The sequence below is a fragment of the Callithrix jacchus genome, chromosome 4, assembly GCF_049354715.1.
Source record: "Callithrix jacchus isolate 240 chromosome 4, calJac240_pri, whole genome shotgun sequence".
NCBI lineage: Eukaryota > Metazoa > Chordata > Mammalia > Primates > Cebidae > Callithrix > Callithrix jacchus.
Window position 1 is genome coordinate 125299708 of NC_133505.1, and position 17475 is coordinate 125317182.

The 17475-nt window shown below is 33.9% G+C and overlaps 1 protein-coding gene across 28 annotated transcripts in view; it reads right to left on the minus strand.

Annotated features, from left to right (window-relative positions):
• Positions 1–587: 587 nt before the first annotated feature.
• FAM184A (family with sequence similarity 184 member A) overlaps positions 588–17475 on the minus strand; it is a 119813-nt gene continuing 102925 nt past the window's right edge. For 4 of the 28 annotated variants that reach the window (XM_078369997.1, XM_078369996.1, XM_078369989.1 and 1 more), the window contains 7 exons: positions 16400–16527; positions 15514–15698; positions 14924–15070; positions 7812–7929; positions 5639–5743; positions 2499–2734; positions 588–941 (listed from right to left, as the gene is read on the minus strand). In XM_078369997.1, the coding sequence (XP_078226123.1) occupies positions 860–941; positions 2499–2734; positions 5639–5743; positions 7812–7929; positions 14924–15070; positions 15514–15698; positions 16400–16527 (1001 nt within the window). In that variant the 3' untranslated portion in view covers positions 588–859. Of the gene's footprint in view, positions 942–1519; positions 1615–2498; positions 2735–2976; positions 3146–5638; positions 5744–7811; positions 7930–14923; positions 15071–15513; positions 15699–16399; positions 16528–17475 lie in introns of those variants that run through there. The other 24 variants (XM_078370003.1, XM_078369995.1, XM_035296595.3 and 21 more) reach the window with 13 other exon arrangements.

Here is a 17475-nt window from a genome sequence, read left to right on the forward strand (position 1 = left end):
AAGTTCTATCCTCTACCCCCTTTCCTTATTGTTCTCATCCACACCTGTGGTTTTATCTATCTTACACATGTCATGTTTCAAAACATCCATAGCTTACTCTTTCTTTTCCTGAATTCCCAATCCTTATGTCTTGCTCCCTATTAATTATGTCAACTTAGAAAACTATCAAATTGGCTTTTAAGACAAATTAAAATCAAACTGACTATTCTTCACCTAGTGACTTTTGGCAATATAACATAGTATTAATCATAGATACTAACTGTACTAAAGTTCTAGATCTCAACTATCAAAAAAGCAAAACAAAACAAACAAACCTAAAAGTCGACAGTATTTTATATACTTGAAAGCCCACAATTTATATAAACACTTTCATTCTAGCTTTGTAAATTTAGAGAATAATTTAGTAAAATTATACATTGTAATGAAACAATAGTTTATATTTCCCTCTCCTGATTTTGTTTTGATTACTGAAGTCAAATAATTTGATATGACATAATTATGATGTAGTAAAGTTGTTGACAAGTCTTACCTGGAATTAAAAACTGTTTAAAAATTAAAGAAAACTTAGAAAAAAATGAAAAGCATTATTGTTGTTTAACAAAATTTATTATGCAGTAATTACAAAGGTTAAAGACTCTTTCATCTCAAATAAAAATAACAGTTATAATTACACACATAATATAGTACCTTACAGAGTGATTACAATAAATATCACAGGTAATACAGTGCATTTTCAAATTGGAAAGACAAATACTTTCTCATTCACAGTGTTTGACATAGGAAGTCTATTTACATAACAATCTGTATAAAGTCATGCTCTTAGTAACAGTCCATACAGAGCTGTGTCAGCACAATTCTTTCAGAACGTGAAGTACCGGGCAAACCACTCCTGGCGCTGAGGATCTGGAGAAGCCACTGGAGAAGCTTCACTCTGAGCAGGACTGAATTCATAAAAAGAGAGACATATAACCCAGCATTAAGTCATTTTGCAAAATGAAGGCAAAAGCACATAAAACATCAGCATAGATTACCACTATGGGTTCCCCACATTGGAAGTCGTGTTTTAAAGATTTGCTACTCCCTTGACACTAGAATCGGTTCTCCACTCCATGAGAGCGTAAGAGTGCATCAGCAGCTCAAATGAAGTCAGTTAAGGAGGAGCCACATCACAACAATCACAAAAAACAATTGCAAAAATGTCACCTTCTTGGAATAAAAAATTCAGTAAGAACTGTGGGAAATAAGAGAGAATAAGATAATGTTTCTCTCTTCAGCACCTTTTTTTCTTTTAGTTGATCTTACAGATGTGTCCTTAAATATAACTAAAGTAACTAGTACTTTTTACTATATGCATTTTATATTAAATTTTCATTTCATAATTCCCTATGCAAATACTCCAGGAAAAAAGAGTACATTAAAAATATAATTTCCCCCCATTACCAATGTTATATAGTTTATACTTATCTTAATTCTAACTAAAGATTCTTTGCGCTACTTAAGAAAACAAAAGAATCCCTACCGTCTTTGGGGAAAATTACAAGGCACGCAACAATGTGTAATGGAAACTCCAGTAGTCATGTTCCTTGAGCTCATGCACATGCATCTTATTGATACCTGAACATATCCATGCACAAGGGAAAATAAGCAACACAAAATATTTAGCAGGAGACAAATTCAGAGGTGTATCTGACTATTTTCATTCTTGCTATTTTTTTTGTTAATCATTACTATGTAATTAATAACTTAGCCTAAAAAAACCTACCTACTTGTAAAACTATTACTAGTGGCACTACTAAGATTTAGTAAAAATATGAAAAAAACCTAAAGCAGCAAAAAATCAGTAATACTAAGATCAGCATAAAACAACAGTACTTTCTGACTTTATCTAATGGCTAAATTTCTAATGAAATTTGCATTTCATTCAAAATTTGCTAATACATTTAATCAACAACTGCAAGGTTACAAAATTGGAATGGTAATTTAAAAATTTATTTATTTTTTCTAAATTTAGTTTTTGCTTAAGTATATTTAAGTTCCCAGAGCTTATGTATGTTATTTTGACAATAAATATATATAAATATATATATTTATAAATAATCTTGGTAAATGAGGGAAAAAAATAAACATATAAAAAACAAAAACTACTTAGTAATTAAAAAATTATTTTACAGTTCTGCAATAAGAATAGATCATTAATTTAAAAATTCGTGACAATACTAAAAATAATTATGCATAAATACTAAAATTCTAAGCATATAAATTGCATTAACACCTCTTCAAGTACTTAGGCAATTGACTGGTGACTAGAAATTAGAAAAAAATCTTTTTAACACAGTCAAAAGGAAGTTCTCTAGAGAGGTGATAAATATACTTTGAAGAAAATATTTCATAGTAGTTTTTCTTAGGTTGTTCTTAAAGTAGTGATTTCTGCAATGTAAGAAGGTAAATTTTTCCAAGTTAAAAAAGAAAAGAAAAACCATTGGTGAGACGGGTCTCACCTCAAAAATGTCTTGGGCTCTTTAGGTGGCACTGGCTGTGGAAGTGGTTTGCTGCTGTTGAACTCAATATCGTGGACTGGAGAATTAGGAATGGGATCCAGGCGGTTAGGATGTCCATTGCCCACTCCACCAGATTCCAGAGCACTTAGATTGGGAACACTCACAAACCTGTTTGTTGGTGATTTATCATTCTTCTTCTTTTGCTGCATTAAAAATAATACATGTGAGGATAGTCCCTGCATGAGGACAAATGAGAAAATAGGAAGGCAGAAGATAGAAATTTGGCATAGGAAAATTTTGGAAGCTTTATGTTAAATTAATTAACCAGTGTTACCCAAACTGTGGTCTGGGAATCCTTGGAGGTGTTTTTTATCTACATGGAATCCTCAAAGACAGACATGCTACTGGGACAGAAAGAAATATTAGGAGACATTCTCAAGGAATGGGAGAAGGTAAAAAGAGTGCCAAGGGGTAAAGAATACCCTTTTGGGAAGAAAAGGGAAAAAGGGTCGGGGGAGAGAGCAAGTCTTGCAGATAGAAGGTTAAATGGATTTAGGCTAAAATTAGGAGAAGGGGCAAAGTTAAACATAATTTTAAAAGAGAGGTCCATGAAATTTAGCCATCTGTCAAAGGGAGGCAGTTCTTGCCTGGAAAAAAAAAAAGGAATGAGAAAATGCTTGGCAATGTAGTTTGAAACAAATCACACATTTCTACTAAAGACCTAAAGCTGACTCAGAGAAATAATCTAGTTTTAAATTCACTGTGACGTCTATTTTTCTGAAGAGAGAAAATTATATCTGTATAATTAAGTCTAATTTCCAAATTAATTGGCAATATCATTAATTGGCTCATATTTTTCAAAATTTAAAGGTTATAAAATAGTAATCAATTTATTTTTAATGAGTCTTTACAATTAAGAGATAAAAAGACAAATTCCTTGCATATTATCAAAATCTATCAGCTTGCAATTCACTAACTTTATTCTCAAAGTATTTTATTCACATCTCTAGAATCAATGTTCATCATTTTGCTATGAGAAATAAAAATTAACATATTATTATTTAGAATATTCTCATGTTTTACAAATTAGATATATACTAATAAAATTTGTAAAGTTCCTTGGAAAATAACTTGAGTTTGAGAAAAAATGCAATTAATATGCAAGATGAAACTTTATCTTATTGTCTAAACATTTTCCTGTCATATTCTGTGACTTGCAGAGTCTCTGACAAGAATCCTATTTTAGCATAATCAGAAAAAGAAAATAACAATAATGTCTTTTTCAGAACTATGTGTGAAAACTAAAATCACTATTAAAAAGTCAAAAGAAGTTCAAAAGTTCTTAGGAAGAACTTTCTTTTGCACTTTCTTGTTCTAGTCACCAGAGGGCATAATTAAACCTACTTAAGGCTTCTATTTTAAGAAATCAAAAGAACACTGTTAAAAGTTCTACAGTAATGGTTTTGTAGCTAAAAAATTTAATAGCAATAAAGCAAATAATAAAAGGAATATTTTTAGTATATCTTTTTTCCACAAGTCTTATAATCTTTCTTTATAATTAAAATCTTATTTCACCCTAAATTATGAATTTAAAAACTAAAACTAAAACTAATATTCATTCACCAATTATTCACTCAGAGCTTTCTATCTGCCAGGCAGTATTTTAGACTCTGAGATACAGCTACATGCCTCTCTAGTCATTCTGTTTTAGAAAACATTCAAGTTTAAAGTTTGGGACACTTTTAACTTGTAAAGGAAGGATAGATTCAGTGTTCTTAATAGAGAAGTTTCATGAGCTTTGAAAGGAAAATTTCTGGGTGAAGGCCTAATCAAGATTAGGCATGATGAGAAACTTAATAAAATCTGAATTTAAAAAACAGCTTTAGAACTAGCACTTTTATTTATTCTACTATTGATTTCTGCTACAAGATTCATAATTCCTATGAAGCCAATATATGTGTGTATGTGTATGTATATATACATATAAAAATCATTTATTCTTTATCACAGAATAATTTGTGGTGGCTTACAGGGAATGTGATAAAATTTTGCAACCGAATAAATATTTATTAAGTATCTACTATACCCAAAACATTATTGGAACCATGGGAAGCTAGGGTACAAAGATTTGTAAGACTTGGCCATGGCCATTTCACGGCTCTTCTCTTTGTCCTAAGAAAGTAACAAGTATCAAAATAAGTCATATTCAATTTTAATTATTAAGAACAGTCATAAAGCCATGGAAAGTGGCAAACACCTATAATCCCATCCACCTGGGAGCTGGAAGCAGGAGGATCGCTTGAGCCCAAGTGTTTGAGACCAGCCTGAGCAACACAGTGAAATCCCATCTCCAAAATGAAAACAAAAAACCCAACCGAACCAAAAAGAATGGTCAGAAGACAGAGAAGTAAAGCCCTTCTATGATGATTGGTAGGCAACAAAATACATGTCCAACCCAAGGTCCATTAAGATATTAGGCCTTAAACCTTGAACAGCCATTGGGTATCCAGGGCTGAAGTGTCTTTCTGGACTCCGCAGAGGATTGTGAGCAGTAAGAAAATGACAAGACCAGCACTTTGGGAGGCTGATGCGGGTGGATCACAAAGTCAGGAGATGGAGATCATCCTGGCTAACATGGTGAAACACTGCCTCTATTAAAAATATGAAAAATTAGCCGGGTGTGGTGGCATGTGCCTGTAATCCCAGCTACTTAGGAGGCTGAGGCAGGAGAATCACTTGAACCCGGGAGTTGGAGGTTGCAGTGAGCCAAGATTGCACCACTGCACTCCAGCCTGGGTGACAGAGTGAGACTCCATCTCAAACAAACAAACAAAAACAAAACAAAAACTACAAGTAATTGTCTTACAAAGAGCCAGAAGGTTAGTTTTCTTTGGAAATAAGAAAACAGGTAGAACCAAGTTTTATACTTTTGGTAAAATATATTTAAAGGAGTAGGAGTGTTATTCAGGGTTTCATTCTGAAAATGAACATATAAAAATTCATATGTTTTAGTGCTAGATTATTAAATTTAAGAAAACATTTTTTGGGGAGCTTTATCCTATGCTGCTCCAAATATTTTCACCAAATTTTTAACGACCTTTTAAACCATATTCCTATTCTACAGTGTTTGCGGCACATACCTTAGTCAATGGATTAATAACACCAACAGTAGGACTTGAGTTAAACATTTTGTTGTAGTTAGTTTCTCGATTGACTAATTCCAGCTGATAAAATTTATTATCCTCCTATGCAAAAGAATTATAAACATCTTTTAAATATTTTCTATGGAATATTTTAAAAACATAAATGTAGAAATGCCATTTCATTTAAAATTTAATATAAACCTGAATGAAGATTTATAGACTTTGTTTAAAGACTTCTAGACCTGATTGCTGCTGTCTTAAGGAATGTTGGGTGGTAAGTTTTCAATACCTTTTAAACCCTATACTCAGGCACTTGACCCTTTTCCTTCAAAAGTGGACCTAAATGTTTTATTTGGGCCCATCTCTGTCTCACAGGTCTGACTATGCAGTTTGGGCAGGTTTAACTTACATTCATGGGGCTCTGGGCATGACTGAATTGTTTCCACAGATAAGGATGACATTATATCATTAATCTTTATTTCTATTTCTTTTTATAGGTATATGCCACCACACTCAGCTAATCTTTTTTTTTTTTTTTTTTTTGGTGTGTGTAGAGGTAAGGTCTCACTATGTCACCCAGGTTGGACTCAAACTCCTGCCCTCAAGCAGTCACCCAGCTTCAGCCTCCCAAAGTGGTGGGATTACAGGCATGAGCCATCACACTCAGCCTCATTACTCTTCAGTACTGTAAACAGATTTGATTGTATCTAATCTGAGATATTAATTTATGATAGCAATGGTAATCAGAGAACAGGGAAAAAGTGAATGCCCATATAGAGATAAAACCTTTACCTTTGGCTTCACCAACAAGATGGTGCCAATTAAGCAAGCAGAATGTGGGAAGGCCATAAGTAAATACAACAGTGTGTGGGAGTATGCAGGGCTGTGTTCTAGAGGAACTAGATTCTAGTGAAATCTAGAATTCTTTATGCCTCTCTTAGTCACCACTGTCATTCAAGTCATTAATCTTGACCTATGTGCCTCACAGTCCACAGAATCAGGTTGTTGTGGAAGGAGTATGGACTACCCTTGGTTACGTGACTGGCTCTTCCCTAATCAGCTGTGTTACTTTGGAAAGTTGCTTTACTGTATTCCCTATGAGGATAAAACACAATTACATATGTAACACCTCTTTGGTAAGAAATGGGAATTAATAGCTATTTCTATGGAACACAGTTTCAATACATTTACCATGCTGCTGATTTCATGTGTGAAATATAATTTTCCATGAGTCTGCAGCTATCAGATGGAGCAATCTATAAGGCCTGTGCTCATGTTCACAATATGTACAAAACTGGGTGACTGGTGGATTGAAGCAGTACGCACTCATCTCTCCAAAGCCTGCTCCCTGATTCCATCTGTGATCCCCAATCTACTATCTGTTTCTCTCAGCAGGAACTTTTAGTCTCAGACAACAGGCTACCTCTCCTAAATGCAAAAAGAGATGCATAGAGTAAAAAGGACTTCAGAAATAAATGTTGCTCTTATGCTCTTTTTGCATGCGAAAGTCCACAGTCTTCAACTGAAGATATCAACAGTTAAAGAGTATATTAATTGTTAAATCTGTATTTCTTAGCTGATAAACTTCAGAGCCATTAAGAATCCATTGTTACTGACTTTCTAAGAGAGAACCTCAGTGTTACTGACGTTCCAAGAGAAAGCATGCAACTTTTCTGAGGCTGGTTTATGGAACATTTATTTTTCTATAGAATAAAAATTTTGGATTAGTGTTTGCTAGGACACATTTTAGGAAATCAATATTCTCAACTTGTTAGTGTACAATACAGGCTAATACATGGATGTGCTGGCTTTTCCTTGCTAGCCAATCCTAATTCTACATGTGTGACACACATGCATACACACACTTCAATGGTATATTAATTGTATACTGGCAGTGACATATTATTAAACATTCAATATGTATTAAAGAGACTTTCTTTTAAAAAATATCAAAGGCATACAATTCCCTTACCGTAAAGCCAAATTTAAATTTTAAAAAGTACTTTATATTTACCTTTATTCATAAACATTTCAATAAACTTTCAATCACAATGCACATGTTCTGTTTTGTCTACTTTCACTTAGGATTACTTAAAAATAGTGTCCCATATTTTCCCAATCAATATCTATTGATTAATAACATGGTTAGACTAAAATCAAAATATCTTACAATTAGTTTCTTTATGATCTGGTCTCTTTCTGTAAGCATGGCTTTTAATTCTGTAATCATCTGTATATCTTCTGGTTTTGATTCTCTCATTAGATATTTTTCTTCCATTTCTTCTAATCTGAAAACAAGAAAGCCTTTAGCTCATTGATATCACTCAGATACATTCTTCTATAATACCTACATTAAAAAAATTAGACTGGTTGAACACACAAATCTGAAACAAAACTTTTTTCCTTAAAACTTTTAAGCATAATGATACGACTGCTTCAAAAGCAGTAGTTATATATTAAAGGCTTTACAGGGGTAGATAATATTATAAAATGCTTTGCAGGTTACTTTCTGAAGAAGTCATTGTAAGTCATTTAAGGGTAGTTGGAGATAAGATGAAGAGTATATTTGGAGATAAGATCTGCAGAAGAAATTATATGTTGAATGATGCTAACCTGACAAATACAGGGTTGATACTAGAAAGGCAGGCTTACTATTACAAGTGCTTATCACAAATACAATATTGTGGGACAACGTAAGTCTTGGTTACATATATAAAAAGGAAAAGAAATACAGATGAAAGAAAAACAAAGGACACATGTATGACACCATTTTTTTCTGGTTTATAGAAAATGAAGTTTAAAAATTCTTTATTATCAGCCAATACATATAAACTGTAAAAAAGGTTCATCAGGTAAGAGAATTATGTTCCCTTCTAAACCTAATAATACGAGGTGGTAATAGGCCTGAATGCCCTGAACACTAAAATAGGGGCCACTTTTTAAGAGCAGGTGACACATCCTGCTGAGTCTAAGAATACAGGAAGGGGCAGACTGAAGAGAATACAAATGGAAACTGCTGGCTAAATTGCAGAATAAGCACTGTCAATTTTAGAAAATGCAAATAATTAGAACAATTTTAAAAATCTTATTGTTTTCAGGATATAAAGGATAGAAACTTCAGTTCAATAAAGTTATTGTTAATAAAGATTTTTAGAAAAATTATTCACTTGTGAATACTGAGTAACTTGTAGATGATCTATCTTCTAGAAATCAGTTATATACTCCTTCTCCCACCCAAAACCCTATAGAGGTATCTGAATCTCAGTGTCTCTGAGAGCCATAAAATCCCTCCACAAACTCAGCCCAAGGTAAAGACTTGGAGATCATTTATTAGGCTCTCTATCCATCCCCCTTGGCTGAAGTTCTCAATTAGGGTGTCGGGGAGTATGAAGGCAATGAGGAAGTATGGAGTGAGGAATGATTATCTCAGGATCAGCTGGGACTTCATCAGATCAGTGTGAGGTAGTTGTACAACAGGTGTGTCCAATCTTTTGGTTTCCCTGGGTCACATTTAAAGGAGAATTGCCTTCAGCCACACAAAATACACTAACACTAATGATAGCTAATAAGCTAAAAAAAAGAAAAAAACTTATGTTTTAAGAAAGTTTACAAATTTGTGTTGGGCCATATTCAAAGCCATCTTGGACTGCATATGCAGGCCGTGGGTTGAACAACCTTGTACAATGTGTAAGTTCCACTATCTTTACTTTTGTGAAAACAGAGGCCAAGTGAAAAATGTGATTCATTAAACTCACATAAAGTTAACCTTGCATTTTATCCCAGTATGGCAGAGTTAACTCTCCCATATTTTACGGACAAACATTTTAAGAAAGCTGGGAAATACTAATCTAGTCAAAGAGAGAGTAATTTGGGTTTTATGTTGGAGAAGCCACAAGATGTCACTGGAACACTTTATCATTAAAAGCAGAGTACAAAATTTATGAACTGCTTCCTGCAGCTGAGCAAGAATACTTGGTATAAATGGTAGCTAAAGAACTAAATTTAAAGCCTATTTAAAACTATTATTTCTATCTTTTTGTTCATTGAAAAGTTAAGGTAAAGTGAATCTATAACAATCAGTTACAATCTCTGAACCACGTTTTGCATAATAAAGGACTGTCCCTGAACCCAAGTTGCAGCGTTTTTATTTAGCTTAAATATCCTTTGCCTATTGAATTGTTATCAGTTAAACTTTTCTATAAAATATCTGATATAATTTGGCTGTGTTCCCACCCAAATCTCATCTTGAACTGTAGTCCCCATAATCCCCATGTGTCATGGGAGAAACTTGGTGGGGGGGTAAGTAAATCATGGAAGCAGGTATACCCATGCTGTTCTCATGATAGTGAGTTCTCAAAAGATCTGATGGTCTTATAAAGGAAAATCTTTTCCCCCTTTGCTTGGCCTTTCTCCTTCCTGACACCATGTGAAGGACATGTTTGCTTCCCCTTCCGCCATGATTGTAAGTTTCCTGAGGCCTCTCCAGACATGCTGAATTGTGAGTCAATTAAACCTCTTTCCTTTACAAATTACCCATTCTTGGCCGTGTCTTTATTAGCAGCACAAGAACAGACTAATACAGTATCTTTACATCACCAAAAATGTTGAATAAGAAAAATACCAGGATATTAAATAGGAAAATATACTTGATTAAACAGAAAAAAACATAATCCATATAAACACAAAGAGGAAAGCATTAAAGGAGAGAACAAGTAAGTAATATGATATAGATTTAACTTGCAAATATATTTCAATAATTACTAGTCTTTCAAAATTCTTATAGAAAGAAAACTTGGTACTATTCCAACATCCCTTTCAAGTCAAGACTAGTCAACATTTTCTCTTTCTTCATTTGCTGTAGGCAGCTCCCAAAACCAGCATGCTTCTAAAATTTAGCCCAGGTGTGAACAACTGGTAATACATTTTTTTTTAATTATACTTTAAATTCTGGGATACATGTGCAGAACATGCAAATCTGTTACATAGGTATACAGGTGTCATGGTGGTTTGCTGCACCCATCAAACCATCATCTACACTAGGTATTTCTCCTAATACTATCCCTCCCACTTACCCCCACCCCCAACAGGCCCCGGTGTGTGATGTTCTCCTCCCTGTGCCCAAATGTTGTCATTGTTCAACTCCCATTTACAAGTGAGAACATGCAGTGTTTGGTTTTCTGTTTCTGGAAACACAGTTGTTTTTAAGTTTGTTCTTTAATCTTTCTAATCACAAGAAAAAAATAGTTTGGGTCTATATATCTTAAATGGCCTTCATTAACTTACATTTATTAACTCTATTTCACAACAGGCAGGCCTTCAGCATAAATGCTAGCTAAAATCTAGTAACGTTTTATTTTCGCAAAATTTACATTTATATAATTATAGCTTAGCTTCTATTTAGAATAAAGGATAAAATTTTTCAGTAGTGATAAATGTTCTGCTGTAGTGTTATCAAGTTTTCCTGTTAAGCATTTAAGTTAAAATGAGCCAATTAGAAATATTAAGAAAATAATATTGTAAGTAGCCAGAAATGACCCAATTCCCAAGGTTGAGTATGAATGATTAAAGCCTGGGAAATGCCTCCTTGAGAGTACCACACAAGTATAGCCTTTTACTCAAATTTTACAGATTTCCATTGAAAGTGATAGAAGAAAGAAGAGAAAGGGGGTAAAAAGGAGAAAGGAGAAGTAGAACATATGAAATTACTAATTAGGGCCACGGATGGATTCTCACCAGGCATGCATGCCCTGCTTTCTTTGGCTCTGAGAATATACAGGTCAATGTCTATGATTCATGGACAAAACAGGCCTTAATTACAAATGCCTAAAAACCTGTATACAAAGCTTTCAAGCTATAGTCCTATTAACAAAAAAAAAAGGATAAAAAAATAAAATCAGTGAATTTTAGAGCCAAAAATAGTATACTATTGTTTCAAAACCAAACATCAGCATATTATCCACACATATATACTAGAACTTCAATTTTATAAAGATGAAAAAACTCCATCATCGTTTTCTACACTCTTAAATAAAGAAAATATAGCAATTGTAGCCCTTTAATGCTGAACCTTTCTTTTCCCATAAATTACACACAGACTCTGATTTGTGACAAGACTACTTCCGTATCTCACAAAGCTTACAAAACTAACCCGAATGGTAAATTAGGAATCAAATGACAACAACAACAAAAGTTATTTGAGTATTATACATAAAAGGACTTGAAACTTAAAAAAAAATAAGTAATTCAGGTATGATGGAGTGCTTCTTTTCAATAAGGGATTACTGACCTATTTGAGTCCAGAAACTCCACATTTCTCTCAAGATATTATTTTTTGTTAAGTAAACCTAAACAATCAATAGTAATCTCAGAACCACCTTTTTTTTTACATAATAAAAGATCGGCCATGACCTCAAGTTATAGAGAATGTTTCATTTAGGTTAAACTTTCTTTACTTATGGAATAAATCATTTAGATAAAATCAAATAGCCCATTCTCTCATTCGTTTCTAAAACCAGAATCAGCACATTTTCAAGTTTTTACTACTATCTCACTGAAAAATAAAATAAAATTTCTATGAAACTCGCTGAAAATTGAAGACTTTCCAGCACCAGAGAATACAATTTCTAATAATCATCATTTATAAGCAATATAGACCTCATCACAATTTCTACAATACTTAGAGATTTATGGGGTATTTTCTATCCTTTACATATATGTGTTGCCCCACCCTTCCCTCTCCAGGAGGAGAGTCAAACAGGATTTGGGGCAGAAGCAGAAGCAAGAAGCTGCAGCTGCCCCAAAGCTTCCTCAGCATCATGCTTTGGCCTGCCAGACTACACTATGTCTCCTTGAGCTCTCACCACCAACACCTTCTAGGGATCCACAAGACTCTTCTGATTTCAAAGTTTTAAAGCCAAGGTGCTATAAGGAACTCAATAGAATCCCCTAGTCCTTTGGAACAGGGAGGGAACAATTCATATATTGTTTCCCACAGCTTCACAAGTTGGAACCAACTCTCTCTGCTCACTACCTGCCTAAATCCAAACTATTCAGCAGATCCAAGCAGGCTGTATTTAAAAGTATGGAACAGAAACAACCAATTATCTAAAACTATGCTTTCTAACATTGTAGCCATTAGTCTGCATATGGCTATTTACATTTAAATTAATTAAAATTAAATGAAATTTAAAAATTCAGTTCTTCAGTTATTCTAACCACAGTTCGTGTTCCATAGCCATTTTTGGCTAGAAGCTACTAACCTGGACAGAGCAGATACAAAATATTTTCATTATCACAGACAATCTATTGGACAGTGCTGATCAAAAATAAATTTGATATGTGTTTGTTATTAACTAAAGGAGTAAACACCTAAAGCTAGAGGGTAATTACATGCTGGTAGTAGGTTTCTGATGAAAAAAGAAGCATGGTTGGTTAGCATGGACCCAGGTGGAAGCATAAAATGAAAGGAGGGTCTAGAAAAGCAGATATTTTACTTAAAGGTAAATAATTCTTCAATTATTATAAATGATCATAAAACAAAAAACTAAGTTATTTGCTACCTACTAGGAAGATTTATAATAAGCAAAACCATATGCGACAGAGTAAATCAAAAACAAGGACACACCATTACTCTTTGTAAATTAATGTTCCTAAGGAGATAGGACACACAGACAGACTGATGTTCTTCTTTATGTGACTATGATTTTTCAGAGAATGAAGTAGGGGATGCCAAGATTTCAGTCTCTGTCTGATGAATAACTCTGAGGACAGGAAAAAATGATAGCCAAGGAACTGAGGTCTATTGTACATCATTTCTGCAAAAATATGAGGTTAGGAGGCCCAAAAGGATTAAATAACAGCAAACACCAAAATCAGAGTGATCAGGGAAGTAACACAAGTCTCTTCACCATTTAAAGGCAACTTCAAAAAGTGGTAAATATGATGGGGAAAGAATCATAAAATTCATTCATGAAACATTTGTAGGGTGCTTAAGTAACATAAAATTCTGAATATGTCCATCAGAAAGAGCAACTCATCTCAGAGCATACTCAAGTAAATAACCACTGGGGACCTTTTTCTGCTGTGGCTTAAGTGAATATGTGTGTGTCTATGTATGTGTGGTGGTGGTACCTATGTATGTAACAATCTTTACCATGAGACTAAATTGGTCACATAAATGACATAAAAGAAAACAATTTTTAGATTTGAGGATAATACTTAAACAGTAACAACATAGGAGGTTATTCTAGACTGTAGAGGACAACACAGGAAACCAAGAAAATCCACTAGGCTGATAAAAAGACAGTAGATGGAATAAGGAATAAGGGTTGATGTTGCATGATGTAGAAAAAGGCACGTGGGAGCTACAAGTTTACATTCACTTTGACATGAAGGATAATGGAATTAGTCACTACTGTGACTTTAATGAAGTATGTGGATATATATATTTGATTGGAAGAGGAGAGACTAAAGGTGAATAAATTATTAGCAGCAGCTTACAGTAGATTAATTCTGAAATAACTTACGTTGGACCAGGGTTTAGGCCACAGAGATGGACTGAGTAGAAACTGTATTAGCTATATCAGTTTATAAGTATTATAAGTATCTAGGAAAGGAGTTATTAAATGTTTTCAAAGAACATTAAATAAGAATTACAAATTTTGGTTTTAACAATATTGTAGTTACTATATATGAGTAGTAACTTTATTTGTAATGTTTTTCCTTTATTGATTTTTAAAATCATATGATGATTAAATGCTTGTTGTAGAAATTTAAACAATATGTAAGTAGAGTACATAAAAAGAAAGTCTGCTCTTTCTCATCTCTGGTACCTCTTAATCCATTCTCTTGAGGGAACCATTACTATTAAAAGTTGGTATTTGTTAAAATATTTTGATATTTTTGTAAAATATACCTTATTAGTGTGCATATAGGATCATAATAGTCCTATTGTTCACTATATATTCTTTTTACGTAACATATAATAGCCATAGTTTCAGTTTTCACCATGGCATGATAGTTCATGATCCTAAGGGACATTCTTTAGATAAGTACTGTTCTAGCAGAACTGTTGCAGTCTCAGTTGATAAAACATCATCATTCAACTGGCTCATCCTAATTAAAGAACATATAGCACTGGAATTACCATCTGTAACACAGTACTAAAATTTTATTTTTAAAGTATCCTTTTTATTAGAGTCAAAATACAGCTAATCTGAGGTTAAACTCAGCCGTCCTAAATTTATTATCCACATATGAATTTTCTCATATAATATAACTTACGACACTTGTAAAGCTGCATTTATTTCCTTGAGTAGCTCGTTAGTCTTATTAAAATCTGCCCGCATGATATTTTTCTCTCTGAGGTGGTCTGCTGTCATGACATCCAACTCTTTTTCAAGCCTCTTGTTTAAATCTTGTTCATGCAACCTGTTTAATTTATTTTTAGTTAAGAAAATGTTATTCTGAAGTCAAGCTTTCAAAACTTTCTATTATTCTACCAGGTTTGAAATGGTTTTTGGTATAATATATAGAAAATTAATGTAAACAGCCTAAATTAAGCTACTTACTTTCTGCTATAAACTTTTGGCTTTGTTAAAGTTGTCTCCTTTAATGCTTTTGCAAATAACATTTTTTAAAAATTTCAGTTAATTATATACAATTTCCAATGAATACATGTATATCATTCAGGATATAAACATTTCATCTGTGTTCTACATTATAATATACTCATCAAATAAAGTAAAAAGTGGTCTTCAATATTTTACTAGAAAGGCAGTCTAGTCACAAAAATAGGCATAGATTACTAAATATCAGCACAACGGTTTTTCAGATCACATTGCATATTCTTTCTGTTGTAACTAATGGCATACCTCATCTGTTGGTTAGATTCACTTCGTATTCTGAGAATTTCTTTCCCCTTAAATTCCAGTTCTTTGGTTAGGGCACTTATATTCTCATGGAGGTGCTGAACCTCCTTATCCAATTCAGAGATGTGATGCTCTCTGTGTCTCAATTCGTCTTGCAAATCTGTTATTCTACACACGTGCTCCTTACTCTGTAAAAAACAAGTACTTTTTAGAAGTTTTCTACATATTTGATTTCTGTGTTTATCTGTGGGGAAGAAAATGACATACTGGAATGTCAAATGTAATCATTCTGACATTGCTTCTTCAAAAGCAAACTGCTGAAATGAGAAAACCTCAAGGCTTCTCCTCTTTCCATACATATAAGAAGTATGTATATGAATATAGCTTCAATGACGTCAGGTTATAAGGAACCCAAAAGATCAAAGACATCTCTCCCATTTTACAGATGAGAAAACCAACACCCAAAGATGATTTATAATCAGTGGCTGAGCTGAGACTAGAACACAGGGCTCTTACATTCTCAGTAAGTTTTATGATTTTGAAGAATAACTGTGGCACCACTGCCTATAATCTAAAAAGAATGTGCATCTAAGAGGCCCTCCTAAAGCACACACATCCCATGGCTTAGAAAGCAGACTTAGTTTAGTGCTGCTCTAGTAGTTATCTGACAGTTAAGCTCCTTTCTGTGATCATGCCACTCTACTCCAGCCTCAGTGACAAAGCGAGACCCTGCCTTGAATAAATAAAAAAAATAAAATAAAGCTCTTCAACATAAATAGAATGTGAGCACTACTGAAAATAAGAGTTATTACAGAATAATTTTCAGAAAATTATGAACATTCAATCTATTCATATTTAAGAAATCAGAGTACAGAATACTTCTACTTACCTGTCTTCTGCTGATGTCTATGCTTCTCTCTAATTCCATTTTAGCAGCTGCCAATTCTTGATGATGATTATGCCGTAACAAATCAATTGCAGCTGCATGTTGATGGTTGAGTTCTGAGCGCAAGGAAGCTGGAATTGCAAGGCAAAAAAAAAAAAAAAGCTTGGCACATTTAAAAAATATTATCAATTTTAAAAATTAGAACACTTGTATATGTCCATTAAATTACTACTAGATTATAAACTATCACAAATTGAAATACTGTAGACTACAATATACTATCATGAATGTAAAGTTAATCTAGCTTTGATAAGGATATAAAAAATTTCAAATGTCTGGGTGGATCAGGGTTTTGTTTTGAGACAGAGTCGCACTCTGTTGCTCAGGCTGGAGTGCACTGGCATGATCTCAGCTCACTGCAACCTCCGCCTACTGGGTTCAAGTGATTCTCCTCCCTCAGCTTCCTGGGTAGTTGGGATTACAGACACATGCCACCACACCCAGCTAATTTTTGTATTTTTAGCGAAGACAGGGTTTCACCATATTGGTCAGGCTGACCTCATAATCCACCCCACTTTGCCTCCCAAAGTGCTGGGATTACAGGCGTGAGCCACTGTGCCCACATGCTTTCAGTATGTAGGTAAAGTGCTAATGGAGATGATGTATTTTTAACTCATCTCTTTCACTATTAGAATAATAGAATTTGGCTGGGGCAGTGGCTCACACCTGCAATACCAGCGCTTTGGGAGGCCGAGGCATTTGGATCACCTGAGGTCAGGAGTTCAAGACCAGCCTGGCCAACATGGTGAAACTCATCTCTACTAAAAATACAAAAAATTAGCTGGGTGTGGTGGTGGGCACCTGTAATCCCAGCTACTCAGGAGGCTAAGACAGAAGAAGTGCTTGAATCTGGGAGGTGGACATTGTAGTGAGCCAAGGTCACACCACTGTACTTCAGCCTGGGCAACAGAGACTCTGTTTCAAAAAAAAAACAAAAAAAAAAAACCAGAAGAATAAAATTTTAGGGTTTAATAGTACCATAACAAATATTTAGGAGGCAACTTCTCACCCAAATAAGA